At 46.4% G+C, this 21,805-nt stretch overlaps 1 protein-coding gene across 1 annotated transcript in view; it reads right to left on the reverse strand.

The window, feature by feature from the left end:
* Window positions 1–21,805, reverse strand: part of LOC126466722 (inter-alpha-trypsin inhibitor heavy chain H4-like) — a 210,487-nt gene that overhangs the window by 42,073 nt on the left and 146,609 nt on the right. The window contains exon 9 of the mRNA XM_050096404.1: window positions 15,592–15,962. Within this exon, the coding sequence (XP_049952361.1) occupies window positions 15,592–15,962 (371 nt within the window). The remainder of the gene's footprint in view (window positions 1–15,591; window positions 15,963–21,805) is intronic.

A 21,805-nucleotide genomic window follows, 5' to 3' on the forward strand; every position in this document is an offset into this window, starting at 1 on the left:
CACGACTAGGAAGCCAACATCATCAGCGTATGCCTTGCACACGATCTTTTCTCCATGTATTTGTAGTCCTTGTAGATGTTTCATAAGGGAGGCAAGCAGGGGCTCGATGGCGATGGCGAAGAGTGCCTTTGACATTGGACACCCTTGCCTAATGGAGCTGGTGACGTCAATCGGGCGGCTAATGTGTCCATTGATGACAAATCTGGCTGAGTTGTTTGTTAATGTATTTCTTACTACAGCAATGAATCGAGGTGGGAAGCCCATTGCGCCCATGGTGCGAAGGAGAAAACTATGATTAACTCTGTCGAAGGCTTTATCAAAGTCGAGTGAGATGAGTGCACATTTTATTTTTCAGACGTCGGCCGTTGAGATTAGGTCCCTGTAGTCACAGAGGGTCTGGAGAATTATTCTGTCTTTGCCCACACTTGTTTGATAAGGGCCAGTGACGCTGGTCATTGTGGTTTTCAGCCTGCGAGCGAGGATGCGGCCAAAGATTTTGTAACGGGCGTGAGTCGTGCTTCGGTAGCACAGATGGTAGAGCACTTGTCCGCGAAAGGCAAAGGTCCCGAGTTCGTCTCGGTCGGGCACACAGTTTTAATCTGCCAGGAAGTTTCATATCAGCCCACACTCTGCTGCAGAGTGAAAATCTCATTCAGCAGGCGGCCGAATTTTACGACGAAGGAATTTCCAACCTCGTCCATCGCTACGATAAGTGCCTTAATTTAAATGGCAACTATGTAGAAAAGTAGCATTTAAGTGTGGCTTTCATCTGTATATAATAAAAAAAATTTCCAATACTTTACTTATTTTTAATTCCAAAACGTAATGTACTTTGTGGATAGCCCTCGTATTTTGCCTCTAGTGGCTCAAAAAGGGCGATGACGTCGGTGGTCTTCGTTATTCTCCTCCTGGTGTTTGACCTTTGTGCCTGGTATAGACCTAGCCTTCAGGGCTTGCTTCGCAGTGTCACGCTATAGTGGTACAGTGTCACCCAGTGTAGTGTCCGACGCGATGTACGTGACGTTATCCATGTCGTCATCAGATGGGCAACGGATAGCAGCCTGCAGTCACCTTCACATTTCCGCCGACGCGCCCGTGAAAAACGCAGTTGCGCAGGTACTTCCGCGAATACATCTGCGAGCACACGAAACACTATGACTGACTAACAACGAACATTTCGGTAAGAATACTTCGATACAATCGAAAACTCTTCGTGAACGATGCAACACGAATCTTTGTTTCCCTCTATTGTTATTTCATATTCCTGTCCCAGGTGGGCAGGGGTTGGCGGTCAGCGGAACATTCACCGCACTTCAGACAAGAGACTATATAAAATTCACAGGAGAACAGTACATACCACAAATATGTGGACAAAAGTTGAAGTTTACACATGAGAAGGGCACCAAACTGGAGTTAAACTATATAAAAAAGGGGTATTAGACGAGATACGTTTACATAAAATCCACATACAATTGACACTGAAGCACTAAAGAAACAGGTATATGCATGTGTTTTCAAATTCAGAGATATGTAAACAGGCAGAGTATGGCTCTGTGGTCTGAAAAGCCTACATAAGACAATAAGTGTCTGGCGCAGTTGTTACACGAGTTACTACTGCTACAAGGGCAGGTTCTCAAGATATAAGTGAGTTTGAACGTGGTCTTAAAGTCGGCGTACGAGCGATGGGACACAGCATATTCGAGGTGGCGACGATGTGGGCACTTTCTCGTAGGACCATTTCACGAGTGAACCGCGAATATCAGGAATCCGCTAAAACATCAAATCTCCGACATCGCTGAGGCCGGAAAAAGATCCTGTAAGCACGGGACCAACGACTACTGAAGAGAATCTTTCAAAATGACAGAAGTGAAACCCTTCCGCAAATGGCTGCAGATTTCAATGCTGGCCATTAACAAGTGTCACTCTGCGAAACATTCGACGAAACATCATCGATATAGGTTTTTGGATCTGAAGGCCCACTCGTGTATCCAATATGACAACACAACACAAAGCTGTACGCCTCGCCTGGGTCTGTCACGACTGGAAACATGTTGCCTAGTTATACGAGTCTCGTTTCGAATTATATCGAGTGGATGGACGTGTATGGGTGTGCAGGAAACCTCATGAATTCATGGACCCTGCATGTCGGCAAGGGACCAAGCTGGTGGAAGCTCTGCAATGGTGTGGAGCGTATGCAGCTGGAGCGATATGGTACCTCTGATACGTCTAGATACGGCTCTGACAGGTGACAGGTATGTAAGCATCCTGTCTAATCACCTGTATCCATTCATGTCCAATGTGCATTCCGACTGGCTTGGGCAATTCCAGCAGGACAATACGACACCCCACACATCCAGAATTGCTGCAGAGTGGCTCCAGAAACACTCTTCTGAGTTTAAACACTTCTGCTGGTTACCAAACCCCACAGACATGAACGTTATTGAGCGTATCTGGGATGCTTTGCAACGTGCTGTTCAGAAGAGATCTCTGTGTCCTTGTACTATTACAGATTTATAGACAGCCCTGCAGGACTTATGATCTCAATCCCTCTAGCACTTCTTCAGACATTAGTCATGTCCACGATACATTCTGTTGCGGCACACGATATTAGGTACGTGTATCAGTTTCTTTCGCTCTTCATTGTAAAATGAAACTAGACAAAGATGGTTCAAATGGCTCTAAGCACTGTGGGACTTAACATCTGAGGTCATCAGTCCCATAGACTTAGAACTACTTAAATCTAACTAACCTAAGGACATCACACACATCCATGTCCGAGGCAGGATTCTAACTTGCGACCGTAGCAGCAGCATGGTTCCAGACTGAAGCGCCTAGAACCACTCGGCCACAGCAGCCGGTCTCGACAAAGACATATCACATAAACATTGGCGGCAGGAATAGCACAATTAAAAATCGCGTTCACAGTATGACACTGAAAACACACTGCACTTACGTAACATACACGGCGAGCACCAAAACATGACAGAGAGTGACTGATTTAAAATTGGGAGAACCTGATAAGGAAGGGGAGGTGAGAGAGGAGCGAGAGAGGACAGAGAGAAGGGTGGTCGGCAGAGGAGGTGGGCAGGAATGGATGAAATGGAGGGGAGCTGGTAGCACATCAAGGGGCAGGAGATGGAGGGTGTGGAGGGAGCCAACCACGAAGGAGGGTAAGGAGTGGGAAAGGAGAAGTGAGAATGACAGAAGGTAGGAGATAGGAACCAGCAGAGTGGGAGGTGAACGAGAGGGAGCACTAGGAGGAGGAGGCTGGGAGAGGAACAGGACGGTCAGAGTTTAAAGAAAGGATAAATATCGATGCAAAGCCCATCATACAAGATGGGAAGACTCTGGAAGGGCATCATCCAGCATGGGGAGACACTTGTAGTTTCTTTGGGGAAGGAGGTGAAGGGTGTGGAGATGGGAAGAGGGTGGGATACAAGGGTAAAGGCTCAGCAGCAGTCAGGAAGTGTAGAGGAAAGGAGACACCAGGGGGGTGGGGAGGAGGCAGTGGTTGATGTATTTGATAGGGATGTGTTGAAGGAAAAGGAGGAGATGTGGGAAAGCAATGAGGTCATAGAGGTTCCTCATGGTGGATGGGAGATGGATACGGAAAGTGAGGCAGAGCGCATACGATTCAAGGTTGTGGAGGTCTTTATAGAGTTTAGAAGGGGTGAAGATCCAGACAACACTGGTGTAACAAAGGATGGGACAGATCAATGATTTGCAGGTATGAAGGATGGTGGAAGGATCCAATCCCCACATCTGGCGGGACAGGAGTTTCTAGAGGCAGAGTCTATTGTGGGCTTCGTGTTGCATGATAAGGAAATGGGAAATCCAGTTGAAGTGACTGTCCAGGTATTTCAAGGTGGGAGCAAGTTGGACAGGATGGTCATAAATGGTGATGTAGAAATTATGGAGCTGGAAGGGGGGAGTGGTACATCATATAATGACTGCCTGGGTTTTTGAAGGATTGATTCAAAGAGCCACTGGCTGCACCAAGCAGTAACCTGGTCTAGGTGAGTTTGGAGGTGGTTAGGTAGGATAGAGGGCAAGGAAGGTGGTGTCATCAGCATATGAAAGGGGATGGAGGGGTGGAGGGTGTTTGGGCATATCATTGGTGTACAGAAGATAGAGGAGAAAGGACGGAGCCTGGGGTCCACCTGCTGTAGAGTAGAAGATAAGGGAATTGGTATTATGGATTGTGACATAGGAAGGATGGCATTGGTAGAAAGGGCGTAGGTCTGGAGCTTGAAAAGGAGCCTGGTATATCATACATGGTCATAGGTATTCTGGAGGTCAAGGGAAAGAAAAATAGCGGAAAGATGGCAGTTAAATTGGAGGGAGAGGTGACGGGTAAGGTTAACGAGCTGCTAGTCAGGGGAGGAGGACCGGAAACCACACATGGTAAGCTCAAACCATTCACAAAGACATAAAATTAAGAAGCGAAAATAAAAGTAAACAACTACAAATTACGTACCGATGATATACTTGGGTCAAACATCGAATAAAATAAACCAAATCTTCAAGAAACCAACCATACAACTAGCTTTCAAAAGAAACGATAATCTAAAAACGAAACTTCGATCCGGAAAAACCAAAATCCCGAATTTTGACAACCTAGACGTATACAAAACATTGTACAACGACTACGCAAAATTCTGTATCGGTCCAACAGGAAGAAATTTTAACATTAGATTCAAGGAGTACACAATAAATTGCGACAGCAATCAAGGAAGCTTTTACCAGCATCTCAAAAACCAAAACCACAAAACAGATCATATCGAAAATACATTACAAAGTTTACACAGAATATCAGAGGAACATACCATGGACATCTTGCAAGCACTAGAAATATATACACACATAAAAAAATATCCAAACATTATCCTTAATGAAGAAATCAATCTCAAACAAAAAATTACCTAGAAAATTTTATTGGCATTTTGGAAAACGTGAAAAGATGAAAATCACAGTAAACAGAATGTCAAAGATAGCCATACATAGAAATTATAACAAAATCATACTAGCAATGAAACGCAACTAACATCATTAGCTAGCAAAGATGGCACTGTAAACATAAAGCATCAGCGACAATAAACTGTAAGTGCAGCAATCAAAAATATTTCGCAAAATTCTGCATAAACAAAACTTCATGAATATAGCGATCTAGTAACAAATGGACAGTCGCCAGTTTACTCCCTGATGCAATATGGGCATCTATCCCAACTAGATGCAAATATGTATGCAGACTGACCTTTATGTACAACTTTTATAAACATAATAGACTCACCAAATAACTTCTACAGGTTTGCGAATGTCGCTATAGCCGAAACAAGCTTGTAGTTAAGTAGAAAGACTACTAGTGAACCCATTTGTAACTTACCTGGAATTACTCGTTGCAAACTGTCATATTAGGATGTGTTCATGTGTTCTATGGTGCGGGCCCAACTGAAGAGATAATATTGGCTGTAACCTAATGATTTTTATTAAATAATTTGTTGGCAACTCTGACTAATCCAGAGGCAATATGTCTGTTTTTCTACTGAGAAATAGGAAACAAATGTTACTCGAAGTTCCTGTTTGCTATTTGTAAAGATAAATCAACTCAACCAAATAGTGGATCTCTAGACCTGCAGTGCAGTAAAAACAACGACCTCAAGGTAAGTAGACTACCTGACCAAAACTAAGTGGTTCACTGAGAAGAGAGGCTAGGGAGGAAACGAAATCGAACCTCACAGTTCGAGAGGTTATGTGACGTTATTTTCGTGATTACAAATAAGAATGAAATTAATAATATCAACCCTTCTAGCAGTAAGGCGTTGCACCCCCTCTGGCCTTGATACACGCATAATTCGATTGGGAAAGGTGTCATAAAGTCATTGTAACTGTACTAGGATATCCTGGATACTGTCTTCGAGGCAGAATTGGTGCTGAGCTGGTCTCATGCATGTTCTATTTGAGAGACACCTAGTGACTTTGCCGGCCAGGAGAGTGTCTCAACACCGTGCTGCACAACACAGTTCATAGAGACACGTGACGTGTTGCCGACCGTTGTCATGAGTGGTAAGATATGGGTACGGAGGATTTCCGTAATGTACTGTTGTGCCGTTGGAGTTCCTTCAATCACTACCCATCACGACTGGTCACACCGATGGCAGCAAATACGATGACGCCGGAAATAATACCACTGTGGCCCTCCAAAACATTCTAAAAATGGATTCTCTCCCGAGATCGCCATCATAATACGCGACTATGGTCATCTGTGGTAGTACAGAACAGCGATTCATCGCTGAACACTATGCGATGTTACAACGCCAATCTACTTGTAGCCGTTTGTGTCATGGTATTAACAGCAGCCTATGACTGGGACAGTGATTCTCTAGTTCAGCTGCTGCTAGAAGGCTACCAGTGGTGTGGGATGACACAGAATGTTGCATGGACTCATTACTTGTTCTCGGATGGCAGTTACAAAAGCTAAGGAGGTGCCAGGTGTTTGCTGCACAATACGCCGATAGTTCCTTGTGGTCAATTCGTGTACGATACAACCAGCCGATCAAATAGAGACCCACAATATGACCTCCTCTAAACTCTGCCAGGTGCTGATAACACTGGCTCTCACGAGAAGTGATCAGTCAATGTTTGACTTTGTTCATGCCCGTTATCTACTCTACGAGGGGTACTAGCATCACTAAACATGAAGAACACTAACCCACTCTGGTGGTCATTTTAACTGGCACAGATAATTGTAGCTTTCATCATTTACATACCCGCCGACGGCGTGTATGTGTTGAAGTTATACTGATATCCGACCATGTCTTCTGGGAGCTTCATTATTTTGTAAAGCATTGGATATCCTAAGGAGATGCAGATTTTAGATTCTGCTGATGGGAACTCTTTTTTTTTTTTTTTTTTTGTAAACTAAACTAAGACACAAAGCTACCGATCGATTTCATTGTGTGCAGGTAAATCACTGTTCCCATGAAGTATGTTCGAGGTACACCTCCCTCATAGCATTCTTGCACAGAGCAGTTTCACACGCAGTGGATACAGCACATTCCATTTATGTAGGACGTTCAGTTTGAAGCGCAACATGTTTTTTCTCGGACTATTTGAAAAAAAAAATGTGAAATTTGTTGTGGGACATCGTGGAATACTCCTGGTTCAGCCCCTATAGTTTCAAGACTTTCGGATGTGTGGCGGCGCTATACTTAGCTTTCAAAATGGTTTCTGTAACGGAGGTGTGTTCCAAAAACGCAGCTCTCATTGAGTTCGTTTTGGCGGAAAATCAGAACATTGAAGATATTCATAGCATTTTGCAGAATGTCTACGCACATCTGTCAGTGAACAAAATCACAGTGAGTCGTTGGGTGAGGCAGACTAGTCTGACCTCCCGCGTGCCGCCCAGCCGCACACAGCTGTGACTCCTGCAGTGTTGGAACGAGCGGACACTCTCATTCGAGGTGATCCACGGATCACAGTCAACAACCTTGCTGCACAACTGGACGTTTCAGTTGGTACTGCTCACACACTCGTACACCAGTAGGGGTACTCAAATGTGTGCAATGAAGAACCATCTTTGCATTGCTTGTGTGTTCCAAGGCCGAAAGTAAGTTTCCTTTACTTTACGTCTATGGTCACAAACTTTTTGTTAACAGATTACCGGTTTCGGTCTATAATGACCATCAGCAGATCTGGCGGTCACGTTTCTCCAACCACTTCCCGCCGTGCGGAATTTTGGCTTTAGCGCTAACAGAGGGCGCTGATTATGTGCAGCACTATAGTTTCTATCATTTGTGGGTTCTTCAGCGATTTGTTTTATGGTTGTTTAATAATATCCCTTGCAGTATCAAAGGTGTTTAATATTTATGTCATTATCTAGAATATTGGCACAAGAGCATATGTCAACTACTCTTTGTTAACTCTTCCTCTTTTTAAAAATCTTACTTTTGTAGTGTTCTTTCTATTGCTTTTTATCACTGTAATGCCTTTTATACGTTATAAGCTCATTACAGACTTCAACTATTGTATCCCCTTTTATTTTAGCTATTCAATTAATTATTGAAAACTAGTGTATTCCGACATTAAGGACATCTGGTGAACTTGCAACACAAACATCTTGTGGCTACTGTACGGCACCTTGTTCTGAACAATAGTACTACTGACAACATGACGCGTGCATATGTTGTTATTTGTAAATATTTGACGATGCTTGCGCTGATTCTGCATTTAACATTTAACGATGCCACTATGCCTGCAGTACATTATGACTTTGTTTTTATGAAACAGGTAGGCCTCTTCACACATGCATATATTGTCAGTAGTACTTTTTATTATGGTCTATGTATTGCTTTTAAGATGTAGACAAACTGCGAGTGTATTTATGTTCTTTACCATTTTTGCTACAGATCTGATGATGGTCATTGTAGACCGAAACCGGTAATCTGTTAACAAAAAGTTTGTGACCATAGACGTAAAGGCAACTTATTGCATATACGGGTCATTGTTTTATGCGCGACCATGTCGCACCTTGTGAAAGGCTGAAAGTGACAATTTTTGTCGAAGATCGTCACAGGCTATGAAACATGGCTTCATCACTTCGAATCACAAGCGAAATGGCAATCTGTGAAGTGGCGCCACATCACCTCTCCCCAGAAGAAAACGTCCAAAGTCGCACCCTCAACAGATAAGTCATTGTTTTATGCGCGACCATGTCGCACCTTGTGAAAGGCTGAAAGTGACAATCTTTGTCGAAGATCGTCACAGGCTATGAAACATGGGTTCATCACTTCGAATCACAAGCGAAATGGCAATCTGTGAAGTGGCGCCACATCACCTCTCCCCAGAAGAAAACGTCCAAAGTCGCACCCTCAACAGATAAGTCATTGTTTTATGCGCGACCATATCCCACCTTGTGAAAGGCTGAAAGTGACAATTTTTGTCGAAGATCGTCACAGGCTATGAAACATGGGTTCATCACTTCGAATCACAAGCGAAATGGCAATCTGTGAAGTGGCGCCACATCACCTCTCCCCAGAAGAAAACGTCCAAAGTCGCACCCTCAACAGATAAGTCATTGTTTTATGCGCGACCATGTCGCACCTTGTGAAAGGCTGAAAGTGACAATTTTTGTCGAAGATCGTCACAGGCTATGAAACATGGGTTCATCACTTCGAATCACAAGCGAAATGGCAATCTGTGAAGTGGCGCCACATCACCTCTCCCCAGAAGAAAACGTCCAAAGTCGCACCCTCAACAGATAAGTCATTGTTTTATGCGCGACCATATCGCACCTTGTGAAAGGCTGAAAGTGACAATTTTTGTCGAAGATCGTCACAGGCTATGAAACATGGGTTCATCACTTCGAATCACAAGCGAAATGGCAATCTGTGAAGTGGCGCCACATCACCTCTCCCCAGAAGAAAACGTCCAAAGTCGCACCCTCAACAGATAAGTCATTGTTTTATGCGCGACCATGTCGCACCTTGTGAAAGGCTGAAAGTGACAATTTTTGTCGAAGATCGTCACAGGCTATGAAACATGGGTTCATCACTTCGAATCACAAGCGAAATGGCAATCTGTGAAGTGGCGCCACATCACCTCTCCCCAGAAGAAAACGTCCAAAGTCGCACCCTCAACAGATAAGTCATTGTTTTATGCGCGACCATGTCGCACCTTGTGAAAGGCTGAAAGTGACAATTTTTGTCGAAGATCGTCACAGGCTATGAAACATGGGTTCATCACTTCGAATCACAAGCGAAATGGCAATCTGTGAAGTGGCGCCACATCACCTCTCCCCAGAAGAAAACGTCCAAAGTCGCACCCTCAACAGATAAGTCATTGTTTTATGCGCGACCATGTCGCACCTTGTGAAAGGCTGAAAGTGACAATTTTTGTCGAAGATCGTCACAGGCTATGAAACATGGGTTCATCACTTCGAATCACAAGCGAAATGGCAATCTGTGAAGTGGCGCCACATCACCTCTCCCCAGAAGAAAACGTCCAAACTCGCACCCTCAACAGATAAGTCATTGTTTTATGCGCGACCATGTCGCACCTTGTGAAAGGCTGAAAGTGACAATTTTTGTCGAAGATCGTCACAGGCTATGAAACATGGGTTCATCACTTCGAATCACAAGCGAAATGGCAATCTGTGAAGTGGCGCCACATCACCTCTCCCCAGAAGAAAACGTCCAAAGTCGCACCCTCAACAGATAAGTCATTGTTTTATGCGCGACCATGTCGCACCTTGTGAAAGGCTGAAAGTGACAATTTTTGTCGAAGATCGTCACAGGCTATGAAACATGGGTTCATCACTTCGAATCACAAGCGAAATGGCAATCTGTGAAGTGGCGCCACATCACCTCTCCCCAGAAGAAAACGTCCAAAGTCGCACCCTCAACAGATAAGTCATTGTTTTATGCGCGACCATGTCGCACCTTGTGAAAGGCTGAAAGTGACAATTTTTGTCGAAGATCGTCACAGGCTATGAAACATGGGTTCATCACTTCGAATCACAAGCGAAATGGCAATCTGTGAAGTGGCGCCACATCACCTCTCCCCAGAAGAAAACGTCCAAAGTCGCACCCTCAACAGATAAGTCATTGTTTTATGCGCGACAATATCGCACCTTGTGAAAGGCTGAAAGTGACAATTTTTGTCGAAGATCGTCACAGGCTATGAAACATGGGTTCATCACTTCGAATCACAAGCGAAATGGCAATCTGTGAAGTGGCGCCACATCACCTCTCCCCAGAAGAAAACGTCCAAAGTCGCACCCTCAACAGATAAGTCATTGTTTTATGCGCGACCATGTCGCACCTTGTGAAAGGCTGAAAGTGACAATTTTTGTCGAAGATCGTCACAGGCTATGAAACATGGGTTCATCACTTCGAATCACAAGCGAAATGGCAATCTGTGAAGTGGCGCCACATCACCTCTCCCCAGAAGAAAACGTCCAAAGTCGCACCCTCAACAGATAAGTCATTGTTTTATGCGCGACCATGTCGCACCTTGTGAAAGGCTGAAAGTGACAATTTTTGTCGAAGATCGTCACAGGCTATGAAACATGGGTTCATCACTTCGAATCACAAGCGAAATGGCAATCTGTGAAGTGGCGCCACATCACCTCTCCCCAGAAGAAAACGTCCAAAGTCGCACCCTCAACAGATAAGTCATTGTTTTATGCGCGACCATGTCGCACCTTGTGAAAGGCTGAAAGTGACAATTTTTGTCGAAGATCGTCACAGGCTATGAAACATGGGTTCATCACTTCGAATCACAAGCGAAATGGCAATCTGTGAAGTGGCGCCACATCACCTCTCCCCAGAAGAAAACGTCCAAAGTCGCACCCTCAACAGATAAGTCATTGTTTTATGCGCGACCATGTCGCACCTTGTGAAAGGCTGAAAGTGACAATTTTTGTCGAAGATCGTCACAGGCTATGAAACATGGGTTCATCACTTCGAATCACAAGCGAAATGGCAATCTGTGAAGTGGCGCCACATCACCTCTCCCCAGAAGAAAACGTCCAAAGTCGCACCCTCAACAGATAAGTCATTGTTTTATGCGCGACCATGTCGCACCTTGTGAAAGGCTGAAAGTGACAATTTTTGTCGAAGATCGTCACAGGCTATGAAACATGGGTTCATCACTTCGAATCACAAGCGAAATGGCAATCTGTGAAGTGGCGCCACATCACCTCTCCCCAGAAGAAAACGTCCAAAGTCGCACCCTCAACAGATAAGTCATTGTTTTATGCGCGACCATGTCGCACCTTGTGAAAGGCTGAAAGTGACAATTTTTGTCGAAGATCGTCACAGGCTATGAAACATGGGTTCATCACTTCGAATCACAAGCGAAATGGCAATCTGTGAAGTGGCGCCACATCACCTCTCCCCAGAAGAAAACGTCCAAAGTCGCACCCTCAACAGATAAGTCATTGTTTTATGCGCGACCATGTCGCACCTTGTGAAAGGCTGAAAGTGACAATTTTTGTCGAAGATCGTCACAGGCTATGAAACATGGGTTCATCACTTCGAATCACAAGCGAAATGGCAATCTGTGAAGTGGCGCCACATCACCTCTCCCCAGAAGAAAACGTCCAAAGTCGCACCCTCAACAGATAAGTCATTGTTTTATGCGCGACCATGTCGCACCTTGTGAAAGGCTGAAAGTGACAATTTTTGTCGAAGATCGTCACAGGCTATGAAACATGGGTTCATCACTTCGAATCACAAGCGAAATGGCAATCTGTGAAGTGGCGCCACATCACCTCTCCCCAGAAGAAAACGTCCAAAGTCGCACCCTCAACAGATAAGTCATTGTTTTATGCGCGACCATGTCGCACCTTGTGAAAGGCTGAAAGTGACAATTTTTGTCGAAGATCGTCACAGGCTATGAAACATGGGTTCATCACTTCGAATCACAAGCGAAATGGCAATCTGTGAAGTGGCGCCACATCACCTCTCCCCAGAAGAAAACGTCCAAAGTCGCACCCTCAACAGATAAGTCATTGTTTTATGCGCGACCATGTCGCACCTTGTGAAAGGCTGAAAGTGACAATTTTTGTCGAAGATCGTCACAGGCTATGAAACATGGGTTCATCACTTCGAATCACAAGCGAAATGGCAATCTGTGAAGTGGCGCCACATCACCTCTCCCCAGAAGAAAACGTCCAAAGTCGCACCCTCAACAGATAAGTCATTGTTTTATGCGCGACCATGTCGCACCTTGTGAAAGGCTGAAAGTGACAATTTTTGTCGAAGATCGTCACAGGCTATGAAACATGGGTTCATCACTTCGAATCACAAGCGAAATGGCAATCTGTGAAGTGGCGCCACATCACCTCTCCCCAGAAGAAAACGTCCAAAGTCGCACCCTCAACAGATAAGTCATTGTTTTATGCGCGACCATGTCGCACCTTGTGAAAGGCTGAAAGTGACAATTTTTGTCGAAGATCGTCACAGGCTATGAAACATGGGTTCATCACTTCGAATCACAAGCGAAATGGCAATCTGTGAAGTGGCGCCACATCACCTCTCCCCAGAAGAAAACGTCCAAAGTCGCACCCTCAACAGATAAGTCATTGTTTTATGCGCGACCATGTCGCACCTTGTGAAAGGCTGAAAGTGACAATTTTTGTCGAAGATCGTCACAGGCTATGAAACATGGGTTCATCACTTCGAATCACAAGCGAAATGGCAATCTGTGAAGTGGCGCCACATCACCTCTCCCCAGAAGAAAACGTCCAAAGTCGCACCCTCAACAGATAAGTCATTGTTTTATGCGCGACCATGTCGCACCTTGTGAAAGGCTGAAAGTGACAATTTTTGTCGAAGATCGTCACAGGCTATGAAACATGGGTTCATCACTTCGAATCACAAGCGAAATGGCAATCTGTGAAGTGGCGCCACATCACCTCTCCCCAGAAGAAAACGTCCAAAGTCGCACCCTCAACAGATAAGTCATTGTTTTATGCGCGACCATGTCGCACCTTGTGAAAGGCTGAAAGTGACAATTTTTGTCGAAGATCGTCACAGGCTATGAAACATGGGTTCATCACTTCGAATCACAAGCGAAATGGCAATCTGTGAAGTGGCGCCACATCACCTCTCCCCAGAAGAAAACGTCCAAAGTCGCACCCTCAACAGATAAGTCATTGTTTTATGCGCGACCATGTCGCACCTTGTGAAAGGCTGAAAGTGACAATTTTTGTCGAAGATCGTCACAGGCTATGAAACATGGGTTCATCACTTCGAATCACAAGCGAAATGGCAATCTGTGAAGTGGCGCCACATCACCTCTCCCCAGAAGAAAACGTCCAAAGTCGCACCCTCAACAGATAAGTCATTGTTTTATGCGCGACCATGTCGCACCTTGTGAAAGGCTGAAAGTGACAATTTTTGTCGAAGATCGTCACAGGCTATGAAACATGGGTTCATCACTTCGAATCACAAGCGAAATGGCAATCTGTGAAGTGGCGCCACATCACCTCTCCCCAGAAGAAAACGTCCAAAGTCGCGCCCTCAACAGATAAGGTCATGGCAACGGTCTTCTGAAGGTGTCATTCTGTTAAAAAAGGCGTTACCGTTTTTGTTGCCACAGAAATGCAAACGAACTTTTCCTTCTCCCTGACAAAGCAAGGCCTCACCCAAGTCTGCGCATCCAAGAGGAGCTCACAAAATTTCATTGGAATGTTCTTCCTCACCCACAAGAGAGTCCAGATCTCCGTCCTTCCGACTTCCATCAGTTTGGTCCAATGAAGGATGCACTCTGCGGCAAGCAGTATGTGGATCATGGACAGGTTATTGATACAGCAAGACATTGGCTCCAACGATGACCAGTAGAGTGTTACCATGGGCACATACAAAACCTCCCAGTAAAGTGTTGTAAGGCTGTCGCACTCAACGACGATTATATTGAAACACGGGGTTTTGGAGCCAGAAGAGTGGGCAGTTATATGGTGTCTACATCTACATCTACATTTATACTCCGCAAGCGACCCAACGGTGTGTGGCGGAGGGCACTTTGCGTGCCACTGCCATTATCTCCCTTTCCCGTTCCAGTCACGTATGGTTCGCGGGAAGAACGACTTTCGGAAAGCCTCTGTGCGCGCTCGAATCTCTCTAATTTTACATTCGTGATCTCCTCGGGAGTTATAAGCAGGGGGAAGCAATATATTCGATACCTCATCCAGAAACGCACCGTCTCGAAACCTGAACTGGAAGCTACACCGCGATGTAGAGCGGCTCTCTTGCAGAGTCTGCCACTTGAGTTTGCTAAACATCTCCGTAACGCTATCACGCTTTCCAAATAACCCTGTGACGAAACGCACCGCTCTTCTTTGGATCTTCTCTCTCCCCTCTGTCAACCCGACCTGGTAAGGATCCCACACTGATGAGCAATACTCAAGCATAGGTCGAACGAGTGTTTTGTAAGCCATCACCTTTGTTGATGGACTGCATTTTCTAAGGACTCTCCCAATGAATCTGAAACTGGCACCCGCCTTACCAACAATTAATTTTATATCATCATTTCACTTCAAATCGTTCCGTACGCATTCTCCCAGATATTTTACATAAGTAACCGCTACCAGTGTTTGTTCCGATATCATACAATCATACAATAAAGGATCCTTCTTTCTATGTATTCGCAATACATTACATTTGTCTACGTTAAGGGCGAGATGCCACTCCCTGCACCAAGTGCCTATCCGCTGCGGATCTTCCTGCATTTCACTGCATTTTTCTAATGCTGAAACTTCTCTGTATACTACAGCATCATCCGCGAAAAGCCGCATGGAACTTCCGACACTATCTACTAGGTCATTTATATATATTGTGAAAAGCAATGGTCCCATAACACTCCCCTGAGGCACGCCAGAGGTTACTTTAACGTCCGTAGACGTCTCTCTATTGAGAATAACATGCTGTGTTCTGTATTGGAATCCTGAATGAAACCGACCTGTTATCAGAAAAAAAGTGTCGGATTACTAACTGAACATCCCTCGTAGGAATTGGAATGACTAGTGCAAAAGTTGACAAGGGCCACACATCGACACAAAGAAGTCCACGAAACTGAAGCCGAACTTGCCTTGTCGTAGTCGTATTTGAATGTAACTCCGGCGAGTAACGGTGAGGCGATCTGGCGGTAGAAGTTGCGCAGCTGCAGGTGCGCGTCCCCCGCCTCGTAGATCTTCTTTCCGATACCGCCGTTGCGCAACGCGAGGCGGCGCAGGAAGCCGTAGTCGGCGCCCGAGCCGAAGGCCAGCGTGAACAGGGCGGCCGCCGTCTCGCGGTTGCGCTCGGTTACGAGGCGCACGATCTCGTCGGTGTTGCTGATGCCGCCGTTGGGCTCTCCGTCCGTCAGCAACACCACCATAGGCGCGTTGCTGCGCCTCTCCGACAGCAGCGCCGCCTTCGACACGAGCAGCGCCGTCTCAAGCGCCTCGTACATGTACGTTACTGGGAGCAGTCAACACGGGCATTTCACACACCGGCTGAGACTCAGCCATCGCGCTGTCACAGTTCACAGAGAGATACTATGAAGGGGTGGCTTAAAGTTATAATTACAAAGTAGAGAACGCAAGTTAATTACAGTACTGGCCATTAAAATTGCTACACCACGAAGATGACGTGCTACGGTCGCGAAATTTAACCGACAGCAAGAAGATGCTGCGATATGCAAATGATTAGCTTCTCAGAGTCACACAAGGTTGCGACGGTGGTGACACCTACAACCTGCTGACATGAGGAAAGTTTCCAGCCGATTTCTCATACACAAACAGCAGTTGAACGGCATTGCCTGGTGAATCGTTGTTGTGATGCCTCGTGTAAGGAGGAGAAATGAGTACCATCACGTTTACGACTTTGATAAAGGTCGGAGTGTAGCCTATCACAATTGCGGTTTATCGTATCGCGACATTGCTGCTCGCGTTGGTCGAGACCCAATGACTTAGCAGAATATGGAATCGGTGGGTTCGGGAGGGTAATACGGAACGCCGTGTTGGATCCCAACGGCCTCGTATCACTAGCAGTCGAGATGACGGGCATGGCTGTAACGGATCGTGCAGCCATGTCTCGATCCCTGAGTCAACAGATGGGGACGTTTGCAAGACAACAACCATCTGCACGAACAGTACGACGGCGTTTGCAGCAGCTCGGAGACAATGGCTGCGGTTACCCTCGACGCCGCATCACAGACAGGAGCGCATGCGATGGTGTACTCAACGACGAACATGGGTGCACGAATGGCAAAACGTCATTTTTTCGGATGAATCCAGGTTATGTTTACAGCATCATGATGGTCGCATCCGTGTTTGGCGACATCGCGGTGAACGCACATTGGAGGCGTGTATTCTTCATCGCCATACTGGCGTATCACCCGGCGTGGTGGTATAGGGTGCCATTGGTTACACGTCTCGGTCACCTCTTGTTTGCACTGACGGCACTTTGAACAGTTGGCGTTACATTTCAGATGTGTTACGACCCTTCATTCGATCCCTGCGAAACCCTACATTTCAGCAGGATAATGCACTACCGCATGTTGCAGGTCCTGTACGGGCCTTTCTCGATACAGAAAATGTTCGACTGCTGCCCTGGCCAGCACATGCTCCAGATCTCTCACCAACTGAAAACGTCTGGTCAATGGTGGCCGAGCAACTGGCTCGTCACAATACGCCAGTCACTACTCTTGATGAAATGTGGTATCGCGTTGAAGCTGCATGGGCAGCTGTACCTGTACACGCCATCAAAGCTCTGTTTGACTCAATGCCCAGGCGTATCAAGACCGTTATTACGGCCAGAGATGGTTGTTCTGGGTACTGATTTCTCAGGATCTATGCACCCAAATTGAGTCAAAATGTAATCACATGTCAGTTCTAGTATAATATATTTGTCCAATGAATACCCGTTTATCATCTGCATTTCTTCTTGGTGTAGCAATTTTAATGGCCAGCAGTGTAATTACAAATCTGAGAGCGTAAGTTTATTTTTTTATTGCTTTGCAGGTACGTGTGTGTAGTCCTGATACAATGAAATGTACACTCCTGGAAATTGAAATAAGAACACCGTGAATTCATTGTCCCAGGAAGGGGAAACTTTATTGACACATTCCTGGGGTCAGATACATCACATGATCACACTGACTGAACCACAGGCACATAGACACAGGCAACAGAGCATGCACAATGTCGGCACTGGTACAGTGTATATCCACCTTTCGCAGCAATGCAGGCTGCTATTCTCCCATGGAGACGATCGTAGAGATGCTGGATGTAGTCCTGTGGAACGGCTTGCCATGCCATTTCCACCTGGCGCCTCAGTTGGACCAGCGTTCGTGCTGGACGTGCAGACCGCGTGAGACGACGCTTCATCCAGTCCCAAACATGCTCAATGGGGGACAGATCCGGAGATCTTGCTGGCCAGGGTAGTTGACGTACACCTTCTAGAGCACGTTGGGTGGCACGGGATACATGCGGACGTGCATTGTCCTGTTGGAACAGCAAGTTCCCTTGCCGGTCTAGGAATGGTAGAACGATGGGTTCGCTGACGGTTTGGATGTACCGTGCACTATTCAGTGTCCCCTCGACGATCACCAGTGGTGTACGGCCAGTGTAGGAGATCGCTCCCCACACCATGATGCCGGGTGTTGGCCCTGTGTGCCTCGGTCGTAAGCAGTCCTGATTGTGGCGCTCACCTGCACGGCGCCAAACACGCATACGACCATCATTGCACCAAGGCAGAAGCGACTCTCATCGCTGAAGACGACACGTCTCCATTCGTCCCTCCATTCACGCCTGTCGCGACACCACTGGAGGCGGGCTGCACGATGTTGGGGCGTGAGCGGAAGACGGCCTAACGGTGTGCGGGACCGTAGCCCAGCTTCATGGAGACGGTTGCGAATGGTCCTCGCCGATACCCCAGGAGCAACAGTATCCCTAATTTGCTGGGAAGTGGTGGTGCGGTCCCCTACGGCACTGCGTAGGATCCTACGGTCTTGGCGTGCATCCGTGCGTCGCCGCGGTCCGGTCTCAGGTCGACGGGCACTTGCACCTTCCGCCGACCACTGGCGACAACATCGATGTACTGTGGAGACCCCACGCCCCACGTGTTGATCAATTCGGCGGTACGTCCACCCGGCCTCCCGCATGCCCACTATACGCCCTCGCTCAAAGTCCGTCAACTGCACATACGGTTCACGTCCACGCTGTCGCGGCATGCTACCAGTGTTAAAGACTGCGATGGAGCTCCGTATGCCACGGCAAACTGACTGACACCGACGGCGGCGGTGCACAAATGCTGCGCAGCTAGCGCCATTCGACGGCCAACACCGCGGTTTCTGGTGTGTCCGCTGTGCCGTGCGTGTGATCATTGCTTGTACAGCCCTCTCGCAGTGTCCGGAGCAAGTATGGTGGGTCTGACACACCGGTGTCAATGTGTTCTGTTTTCCATTTCCAGGAGTGTAGCATCTAGTGTAATGTAGCAAACTCCGATAGAAGAAGAAAACAATGTGGCGCACCCCATTCATAGAGTATGAGAGCATACTGTAAAGTAATGCCTCCGAATTTTTTATACGAATATTCTTAACTTTTTTAAAAATAAAACAGACCTCATTAACATTATACATCTTGATTCTTAACCTGGTGTGCAGCCTCCTACATAACGTTAAGGGGAGGTGGGCTACAGAGTCCTGTGGAAACTGTCATGGTAGCAAAGCTGGACAGGAGCAGAAATGACTAGCGAACAATTTAACACAGTAAACAAGACTAACTTAACTTGCTGTTCTCCAAACGTAGGAAGCCTCATTAAAAACAATGCCAGCTCTCAATGTCAGCAAGGAAGAGGCTCTCTGAACTAAAAACACGGTCGATGGTGTTCGGCTTATCACTAGGTGGTGCCTGCGTAGCGTCACGCAGCAAGTCGGCCGTGTGGCTACCACTGGCCGTGTGATATCTCGATGGCAGGCGGCGCTCCTGGTACAGAACCACTGGATGCGTGGTGCAGCGGGCGCACACCATTGGGTCCGGCAGATCACACGCGACCGCTGTCGGCATCTGATGGGAACTTGTGATTCTGTTGCCAGGTTTGACGCCCGTGGGGTCGTATCGATACATGATACCGCACTTCATGTCTATATATACACAGGGTGTCCCAAAATAATGAATACACTGTGACTTCGTAGGCTTTCCCTGCGTAATAAGTCTTGAAAATCTCTTCGGGTTTGGTGCCGTATCCTAAAATCAACTTGATTCGATATTTCGGCGATCCAACTGGTCGCCATCTTCAGGAGAATGCTGCCCATTGTTTGTGCTGATGGTGGCCATTTTTAAACGTCTTGGTGCGACGGAAGAGTGATGGCACACTTGGTCACTCGGTGTACAGAAAGCCCACTAATACAGACCTGTATCTACAAGCTACTAGTTGCCACCATCCAGCACAAACAATGGGCGTTCTCAAAACTTTGGTCCACCGTGCCCATACTATCTCTGACGCCAACAGTCTTCAAGCGGAACTGGAACACCTGCAAAAAGTATTTTTGAAGAATGGCTTTTCACCTAGGCAAGTGAACAGAGTGATGAAGACCTACAAACGACGGAACAAGGAAGAGGAAGAGGCTTTCAGGTCGACTGTTTATCTACCATTTATTGGGAATATTTCTTCACAGATAGGCAGAATATTGAGAAAGTATCAAGCGAGAGTCATCTTTCGTTCTCCTTCCAAAATTTCATCACTGGTGGGATCCGTTAAAGACGACCTGGGCCTGCGTAAACCAGGTGTTTGCAAAATTCCGTGTGAATGCGGCAAATCATATATAGGGCAAACGACACGAACTGTGCAGGAACGCATTGTGGAACACCAACGGCATACTCGCCTTCTCCAACCCACCAAGTCCGCAATCGCCGAACATTGTATTTCCACAGACCATTCCATGAATTACGACGACACAAAAATTTTGGCCCATACGTCAAACTTTTGGAGCTCGATTATCAATGAATCTGTGGAAATAAGATTGTCTGACAACGAGACTCTCATTAATCGATATAGCGGTTATCAGCTAAACTCTGCTTGGAATCCTGTTATAGAGAAACTTCGTAGTCGACGTAGTTATCTGCATAAAGATGGAAATCGACCTGATACCGATACGCCAGGCTTTCACAGTGGAGGGCGCGAGGCGCAGCGCACGGAGCCGTTATGAACGCGCACGCTGAGCAGCGCATGCGCAATGTCACCTCAGAAGGCTTTAAATAGCGGAGCTCAGCGCGTACTCGCCAGTACTACTACAGTGGCATTCGCCTGAAGATGGCCAGAAGACTCTGCGCCGAAATGTCGTGGCAGAACGTTACTGATATCCGGCAGTTCTCCCGTGTTTTTATGGAACAATCAGTACGCCGGGAAAGCTTTAAACATCACAAATATGGCGTTATTCGATCAACAGAAAACTGAGAACGTTAGTGAGGTACGACGACTTTGGAGGTCTGAATTTGGAACACCACCAACAACAAGGGCAAAAATTACAAGAATGTGAGATGTTGACGGAACGGTTGAATATGAGGAAGAGACAGTGTGGAAGGAAGAGACGTTCAACACACAATGAAGGTGTTGGTGCAGTGATCCAGGCGTAGACAAATTGTGCGAAGTAATATCTGAGGCAGTGCTCTCGAGAGACTGAGATATGCAAAGCAGTGTTCATACAATTTTACGGGCTCAGTAATTTAAAGACTTGACCATTACACTACCATTAGAAACGATACATTTGTCATGTCGCTCTGTTTTAAGTCGTTGTCGACCATGTGTTGTCGCGGAAGGAGGCCATCTTGCACGTTTATCACCTTTAGCTGAACCTTCAGGCACACCACAAACGTTGCATTGTATTTCTATCTCGTTTAATTAAAGAGATATTCAGTTTAAAAGAATGTATATATTATTTTGGGACACCCTGTATATTTCTCACCACAGTCACCTTGGCACCCACACGGGGTAGCCGTGAGTGTGATGCGTTGTGTCACGGTTCGCGTGGCTCCCCCTGTCGGAGGTTCGAGTCCTTCCTCGGGGATGTTTGTGTGTTTTGTCGTTAGTTGAAGTTAGTTTATTTAGTGTGTAAGCCTAGGGACCGATGACCTCAGCAGTTTGGTCCCATAGTCCTTACCAAAAATTTCTAAAATTCAACTCGGTGATCAACACTTTTCTACCAACAAGACCAATTTGTTGATACTGTCATTGTAGTATGTTTGACTCCTTTGACGGAGTCACGACCTCACCACTGCCTACACCGCGTCAACACTAACAAAGTAAAGTCCTCGAAGGTG

Source organism: Schistocerca serialis, chromosome 1 (assembly GCF_023864345.2).
Source record: "Schistocerca serialis cubense isolate TAMUIC-IGC-003099 chromosome 1, iqSchSeri2.2, whole genome shotgun sequence".
NCBI classification, from domain to species: Eukaryota; Metazoa; Arthropoda; class Insecta; order Orthoptera; family Acrididae; genus Schistocerca; species Schistocerca serialis.